Raw genomic sequence first — 8,755 nt, 5'->3', positions numbered from 1 at the left:
AGTATGGCTGTGGCTATTGCTAATGCTGGCTTGGTCCATCCTGATATTCCGTGATACTCATCTTCATGTAGAGGAGAGTAGTTCATGTGTGGGAATGGCAGGAGGTCCTTAGTCCATAAGTTAACATGGGCGACGTAAGAACGGACTAACCTCGAGTGGCAGCTGTTGAGTGTCTCCCAGTTACTACACCACTCGGGTGCAAGGACGCCTGTAGCTACACAGTTCATACAGTCCGGACGGTCGTCATATATATATATATATATATATATATATATATATATATATATATATATATAGATGTTACAGGATGTTATATGTTAAACTATGTGTTGTGTGGATTGAAATATTGTATGTGTTGATGTATGACTTAAACTCTATAAGCTTACCCTTTCCGTTTTCCTTGTGTTGTCGTATCATCTATGTACGTTCGTCCTGTCCTTGCAATGATCATCCGTGTGGGTGTGAGCAGATGGAGGGGCGTCACTTGAAGAAGTGCTAGAAGAAGAAAATTTGGAGGACACAAATCTGGTGGACGTGGAAGTTAAAGCCGAGCCTTAGAGCGCTCGCGTGACGTTATATTATTAGTTTCATTAATTTTATTTTGAACGTTCGGTCATAGTTTTGTAAGACCGTTCGTCTCTGAACTCTTGTCTGTTTAAGCGTTCGTTATTTTCTGTATCTTTATGCCGTTCGGCTTTTAGCGCTCGTTCGGATTTTTGTAAGACTGCACTGTTTTATTAGCTTAATGTAATTAATTCTGATTATGGTAATTACTATATTTTGGGATGTTACAATTTACATTTTAAAATTATCTAAAATTATTATTTATTTATTTTACTTTTTTGAAATATGCAAATATGGTTCATTGATTCGGTAGATGGTTGATTGAGTTTGGTTAAACTACCATAAATTTAGTGATCCATTTGACGAGGACAAAAAACCCCTTTGATACATCTAATATTGTATAACATAATCAATTTAAAGGATTAAAATATTTTTTCTAGAAAAGACTAAAATAGAATGTGTGTAAAATATAGGAAACAAAAAAGTTTAACTAAATTTAATAAAATTCAAAAAGTAAAAAGTGCATAGCATATAAAATGATAAGAACTGAAAACAATTTTAAAAAACCCTATTTGATAAATAAAATATTTCAACGTATACTTTTTTTAGCTATGGTTAATAAAATCAAACAAGTTTGTTAATTAATTAAACCCATGGTTTTCATGATAGATCGGTTGGACTGAGACCGAATCTTCTCCTATTAAATTAGACACTAATTAAAACTTGTCCAGAGATTGGATAACAGAATTAATAATTAATAATACAATACAATTTCAACACTTTTTCTTATTTTTCAATATTATTTGTCTGTTTGAAATAATTTTATTGAGCAGTAATATTTAGAAACATGAATAAAAATAATTACCATTTTGTTATTTTTGATGCATAAATTAGGATACTGACCTTCTGAAATTATTGACATTACTATATTGTACTTAAAACAGTTGAATAACTCCTTAAACAGTTACTTATGTGCCCTTAAAACAGTACCTATATAACCCTCACCCACCCGAACCCGATCAAACAAACTCAGCCAAGTATCATCTCATTCTGCACAATCACACAATTTTCTTCGTTTCACTTTCAGTTTCACGTAACTTCGCAATCATATCATATCTCCCGAACTCTCGCCATAACCTCATCTTCTCCCTCCGCTCTTTCTAGCCTCGCCGCCGCACCATCTCCGCCGGCGCCCGCCACCAATGGCCACAATTCCCATCGCCTGTTCCACAAACCTCCGCCTCTTGCCCTTCCAGCCTTCCTCGCGCTCCGTCACCTCCCTTTCGCAGCGGACCGTTCAGAGAGGTGGCGCTGCGTCGAGCTTCGGGTGCTCCACCTCGCAGTTCCGCCACAGAATCGAGTTCCGCTTCCTCCGAAGACAACCGGGGAAGTTCCCGCTGCTCTCTCTCGGCACTGACGAGGGAAACGCCGTTGGGGAAGGGAGAAAAAGAGACTTGTCTCAGCTTCTGTCCGCATTGCTTCCCGTTGTTGTTGCTGCCACTGCCGTTGCCGCTCTCGCTCAACCTTCTACCTTCACTTGGTGAGCTTCTCTTCTTTTATAAAAATAAAAATAAAAATTATGCTCTCTAACACTTATTGAATAATTAAAATTAATTTGGAAATAACCTAATTTGCTTTCTCGTTATTTTTTAATTTATGGATGGGTTAATTTTAACTGAAAAAGTTTATACTATTTTATTTTTCTTAAACTTGTAGAATATATCCTCAGTTATCTCAGTTTACGGATACTTTCTTAAGTAGTTTTTCCATATTTTAGTTTTTGGTCATCGATGAACTTAAGTTATCTTATGAAAAAAAGTTTATTTTCAATTGTAATCTAAATACAAATTTATATCCATGGTTGATCTTGTTTAAGGCTGCATGTTTCTTCTTTTCCTGGTCTGTTTTTTGTTTGTAATTGAGTATATACGTAAGAGATTATTTATGGGAAAGGAAATTGATTCTGGTTTTGTTATTTAATAAAGTATTTTTTTAATTAATGACTTGCTATCACTAACCTTCTGTTTGTTGTTATGGATTTTTGTGTGCTTCAAAGATTTTTTTTCGTTCTGATTGTGTCCTTCTTGATCTGATAGCTTATGGACAAAACTTAAATACTATTCTATAGATTGTTATTCATTTAGAGTTTGGCCTAGATATTCCATGCTGACTTTTAATTCGTTTTTAATTACGCTTAGATTTTCGAGATGAAATTACAATTATTTAACAGAGATTCATACTGAAAACACAAAAGAAACGAGTTTATTTATTGTGTACATGAGAAATTTTGTGCCCCTACATTTTGATTACTGGAGTCCAATTGGATTGAAATCATTAAGGATTAGTGACTCGTAAAATGAGAAACAGCTATGATGTGTTTGATTAATTGCTTGTAGGATAGTATTGGCAGTGGGGACCTTTGTAATGAGGAACAGCTATGATGTGTTAGTAAGTCGAAGTTATTTTATTTTTCCGTTATAGTTGTTCTTATCCCTATCCAGTTAGAATTTATAATTTTGTTATTCGGTGAGAGCGTGTATGGTGGAATAAATTGAAAATGAGGAACTGAGAGAGTGGTTTTAACTTGAGCAGGGTATCTAAAGAGTTATATGCACCTGCTCTTGGTGGGATTATGTTGTCTATTGGAATAAGACTATCAGTAGATGATTTTGCTCTTGCAATTAAGAGGTAAGAATTTCATTATTACTTTCTTTGTTTGCTGCTTAAGATTGCAACACGTAAAGTCATGGAGCTTCTTCCAATGTTCATTATCTTCATTTTTGCTGCAGACCTTTGCCACTTACCGTTGGGTTAATTGCACAATATATGCTTAAGCCTGTTCTTGGGGTCTTCGTTGCGAAGGCTTTTGGTTTGTCTAGGATGTTTTATGCAGGTTTTGTCCTCACAGCTTGTGTTTCTGGGGCTCAGCTATCCAACTATGCAAACTTTTTAAGCAAAGGGGATGTAGCCCTGGGCATTCTTCTCACAAGCTATACCACAGTTGCATCAGTTGTTGTTACACCACTGTTAACTGGTCTTCTGATTGGTTCAGTGATGCCAGTTGATGCAGTTGCCATGTCAAAGTCAATTTTGCAGGTGTGTAGAGACTAGTGAGTGCTTCTGTGATATTATACTTGAATTTGGTTTAATGACTGGTTTACTTGTAAATATTTGAAAGGTTGTTCTTGTTCCGGTGACCCTTGGTCTTCTCCTCAATGCATATGCAAAGCCAGTTGTATCTGTTCTTCAACCTGTGATGCCATTTGTTGCTATGTTTTGTACTTCGCTGTGCATTGGCGGCCCTCTTGCTTTAAATAGGAGTCAAATTTTGTCAGGCGAAGGTCTCCGATTGGTTTTTCCAGTATTAACATTCCATGTCGTTGCCTTCATTTTAGGGTATTGGTTCTCCAAGATTCCACCGTTGAGGTATGTGTCTCCATCTGGTGCCCTCATCTGTGACTAGTTGATTTTTTAGGACCTAGCTACCCGAGCTTCTTATTGACAAATAGATGTTGTGATGAAAATTGAAATTGAAATTGGCAAAACATTAAAACTGGTATTGTGAAATTGACATTTATGACATGTTTGGATAAGTGTTTTAAGAGCTTATTTACTAAAATATAGAATTTTTTGTGATAAAGAAGCTCTCAAAAGTTCATATAATTTTGTATCCAAACAAGCGTGTATATGTTTTAATGAAGTGCTTAAAGTTAAATTCCTTCAGAAAACATAATCTGCTTGGCTATATACATCTATTGCTGTCTTTAAATTGAACGGTGGTGTTTCATCATCCTTCATTTGTTATCAGAGATCTGAAATAAAATAGTAATGACACATAAAAATAGACATTTCTCATACAAAAAACTATTATATTTCTGACTGAGATTTATTGATTTGACCTATCTTTGAAGTGTGTCGTCTAACATAATTTTCTTGAAATAACTTTTATTCTTAAGAAGATGAATGAGTAAAAACTTGTCAAGACCAAGAATATTTTACTCTGTGCCATATTTCAACTCTAATACAATAAATACTGTCACAGGCAAGAAGAACAGGTGAGCAGGACCATTTCACTGTGCACTGGAATGCAGAGTTCCACTCTTGCAGGCCTTCTTGCAACCCAATTTTTGGATAGTAGTCAGGCAGTTCCTCCTGCATGTTCTGTCATTGCCATGGCTATAATTGGTCTCTGTCTTGCCTCTTTTTGGGGAAATGGCTTTGTAATTAGAAATCTATTACCACTTCCTCCACAAAGAACCAATTCTGCTCTTAAAGCATAATTTTTTGTTTCTGATGCATGTCGTTGAGGTTTATTTATTTTTAAGCATCAGTTGGAGGCGGGAAATTTAATAAATCTGATCATGTGGTAGCAATTAGCGATGGCTAGAAGGGGAAGATCCATAGGAAAAATTCGAGAGTATAGGTTAGTCACACGAATCAACAAGAAAGAAGTTTCATCAGTAACACTGTAACGTTTACCTGAGAAAAAATTACATATTAACGGAGGTATATTTGCAGAGATACTACGCATTGTTACCTAGCTGGAAATCAGTACAACTTCCGGACATACTCTCACACAATGTCATAGATCATTTACCAATTAATAAGTTTTCTTTTCCTTTATGTGTTTTTCTTCCATATAAGATCTTTAATCCAGGGTTGTGTTGTTCGTTCAGGTATTGAATACTAATGGGAAAGGAGGAATGTCAACTAGTATTATTTTCATTTCTTCCACATCTCCTTCTAATGAAGAATAAATTGTGAGAATAATCATCACACACAAATATATGTCTAGGAGCTGAGTCTAGAAGAGCTGAGCCTAGAGGAGCTCGGCCTAGAGGAGCTTAGACCAGAGGAACTCGATCTAGGGTAGTCATCCCAAAGGAGTTCGCCACAAAGTAGTCAACCAACGATGTCATTGGTCTTAGAGTTTAGACCATTCGGTTGATGGTTGGTCGTCCGATATTAACCAGACAAGCATAGGATACACAGATCCCCCAAGCCCGAGGATTAAATAATTTTCAACAGGGTTTGGATTTGGTCGTTTGGTACTTGGTGCATACGCCAAAAGCTATAACTCGATCGGGAGGGGTTCCTTAGTTAGAACTCCTCCTTAACCATTAATCGTGTGTTTTATTGTACGTTGATTAGATGTGCTTCAACTTTTTTTAAGGTGAGTGTTTTGACAAGGGTTTTTTTCAAAACTCTCCCTTGAGTAATCGCTTGAAAGGTACGATAGGGGTTCACTTGGGTGAACGCTCCCTTGACCAACCTGTTGAAGGGTGCGGTTGGGTTCACTTTTGTGAATGCTCCCTTGACCGACCGTTGAAAGGTGAAAAAATTGTTCATTTTGGTGAACGCTCCCTTGACTAATCGTTGAAGGGTACGATATGGGGTTTACTTAGGTGAACACTCCTTTGATCAACCTGTTGAAGGATGTGGTAGGGGTTCACTTGGGTGAACACTCCTTTGATCGACCTATTGAAGGGTGGAATAGGGGTTCACTTGGGTGAACATTCCCTTGACCGACCTGTTGAAGGGTGTGGTAAGGGTTCACTTGGGTGAACACTCCCTTGATCGATTGCTATAGGGTGCGATAGTGGTTTACATAGGTGAACACCTGCTTAACCGACCTATTGAAGGGTGTTGTAAGGGTTCACTTGAGTGAACGTTGCCTTGATCGACTTGTTAACGGCTGCGGTAGGGGTTCACTGGGGTGAGCGCTCCCTTGACTGACCTATTTATGGTGTAGTAGGGGTTCACTTGGATGAGCACTCCCTTGATCGATCGCTTGATCGCTTCGGTATGTCAAGAAGGTGAGGCCAACAGGGTGAGGTTGAGCTTTCAAGAATGAAGTTGACAGATAATATGAGACCAAGGGGTTGAGATGTAGACGAGGTCGAATGACCGAGTTGTTGAAGCTAAGAGATGTTGAGATGATGAAGCCGAATGAGGCTATGTTGAGGTTGAATGACAAAGACGCAGATGAGGTCGATCGATCAAGCTGTCAAGATTGAAAAGTCGACAAGTTGAGGCCGAAAGAGGCCAAGATGCAGATTAGGTCAATTGGCCAAGCTGTCAAGATTGAAAAGTCGACAAGTTGAGGCCATAAGATGCCAGACGAATGGTTGAGGTTAAATGACGTAGTTGTTGAAGCCAAGAGAGGCTAAAATAATGAAGCCGAATGAAGCTATGTTGAGACTGAACAATGATGATACAGTTGAGATTTATCGACTGAGCAGTCAACATTGAAAAACCAATAGGTTAAGGTCGAAAGAAGCTAGGACAAACAATTGAGGCCAAAAGGCTGAGCTTTTGAAGCCAATAGAGGTTGAGATGATGGAAGTCGAATGAGGCTATGTTAAGGTTGAATAATTAGGTCGTCGAGACCGAACGATCAAGGTGTTAAAGCCAAAAGAGACTAAGATGATTGAATGAGGTTATGTTGAGACCGAACAATGAGGATGCAGATCAAACCAGTTGACCGAGCTGTCAAAACTGAAAAGTCGAAAGATTGAGGCCTAAAAGGCCAAGATGCAAATAAGGTCAATCGGTTGAGCCATCAAGACTGAATAGTCAAGAAGTTCAAGCTGAAACAGGCCAGGACGAACAATTGAGGTTGAACGACTAAGCTATTAAAATGAAGAAAGGTGGGGATAATGAAGCTGAATGAGGTTATGTTGTGACCGAACAACCAGGCGGTCGAGATTGAACAGTCGAGGTGTTGAAGCTAAAACATGTTGAGATGATGAAGCTGAATGAAGTTATGTTGAGATTACACAAATGAGACCAATCGACCGTGATGTCAAGATTGAAAAGTCGACAGGTTCATGCTAAATGAGGTCAAGATGGAGATGAGGCCAATAAGTAAAACTATCAAGACTGAAAAGTCAAAAAATTAAGGCCGAAATAGGCTAGGAAGAATGGGGTAGGTCGAATGGCTTAGCTATTGAAGCCAAGAGAGGCTAAAATGATGAAGACAAATGAGGCTATGTTGAAATTGAACAACTAATTGGTTGAGACGTAGAAGAGATCAATTGGTCGAGCTATCAAAACTGAAAAGTCAATAAGTTGAGGCCAAAAGAGGCTAGGACAAACGATGTTGTCGAAAGGCTGAGCTTTTGAAGCCAAGAGAGGCTAACAAGATGAAGCTGAATGAGGCTATGTCGAGATTAAACTACAAGGTAGTCGAGATCAAACGATCGAGGTGTTGAAGCCAAAAGAGATTGAAATGATGAAGTTGAATGAGGTTATGTTGAGACTAAACAATGAAGATGCAGATGAGACTGAACAATGAAGATGCAGATGAGACTGAACGGTGATGACGCAGATGAGACCGAACGACAAAGACGCTTGTAAGACCGATCGTTAAGACTAAAAGGCGACATGTTGAGACTGGAAGAGGTCAGTACTAAGGGTTGAGGCCAATTGATCGAGTTGTTGAAGCCAAAAGAGGTTGAGATGATGAAGTCGAATGAGGTTATGTTAAGGCCAAACGACCAAGTGGTCAAGACAAAGATGAGACTCATCGGTCGAGATATCGACTAAAAAGTTGACAGTTTGAGGTTGAAAGAGGCCAAGATGCATACGAGGTTTATCTATCAAGATGTGAAGACTGAAAAGTTGACTAGTTGAGGTCGAAAGAGGTCAAGACGAACGGTTGAGGTCGAACGGCCAAACTATTGAAGTCTATAGGGGCTTAGATAATGATGTTGACTGAGACAGTACGGTAGAGGCTGAATAAAGGCAAGAGGTTGAGGCCGAAAGATGTCGTGCGATTGAGTCTGAATAGCCAAAAGGTTTAGGTCGAAGAAGGTCGTATGGTTAAGGTTGAACAACCAAGAGGTTGAGGCTAAACAACCAAGAGATTGAGGTCGAAGATATGCGATTGAGGCTGAACAACCAAAAGGTTGAGGCCAAAGAAGGCCATGCGGTTGAGGCTTAGAGGTTATGGTCAAATGATCGGGCGGTTGAATGCTTCCACTATATTGCTCATCTAGTTCCCTATGGTTACAATGGGAGTAAAAGAGACATACACTCAGCGTCACGGGTGGTGCCAAAATGTTTTGTGATGTATATGTCGGGCTTGTGGTAGGTCTCCAACGCCAAGTACTGTCAATTCCCGGATTTCTTGTCCATGTCGCTCAGGTGCTCATGTCGCATTTTGTAGACGAATGGTTGTTGGGTCTAG

The 8,755-nt window shown here is 38.8% G+C and overlaps 1 protein-coding gene across 1 annotated transcript; it reads left to right on the top strand.

Moving 5' to 3' along the window:
* Positions 1 to 1,574: 1,574 nt before the first annotated feature.
* LOC108328048 (probable sodium/metabolite cotransporter BASS3, chloroplastic) lies at positions 1,575 to 5,087 on the top strand. Its single transcript, XM_017561824.2, has 5 exons — positions 1,575 to 2,104; positions 3,157 to 3,252; positions 3,354 to 3,660; positions 3,743 to 3,990; positions 4,607 to 5,087. Exons 1-5 carry the CDS (start codon positions 1,767 to 1,769, stop codon positions 4,842 to 4,844), a joined length of 1,227 nt encoding a protein of 408 aa, XP_017417313.1. The 5' UTR covers positions 1,575 to 1,766; the 3' UTR covers positions 4,845 to 5,087.
* Positions 5,088 to 8,755: the final 3,668 nt, after the last annotated feature.

Source organism: Vigna angularis, chromosome 2 (assembly GCF_016808095.1).
Source record: "Vigna angularis cultivar LongXiaoDou No.4 chromosome 2, ASM1680809v1, whole genome shotgun sequence".
In the NCBI taxonomy this organism is placed as follows: domain Eukaryota; kingdom Viridiplantae; phylum Streptophyta; class Magnoliopsida; order Fabales; family Fabaceae; genus Vigna; species Vigna angularis.
The sequence above is the reverse complement of the archived record's forward strand: the minus strand, read 5'-3'. Positions and strand labels throughout refer to the sequence as shown.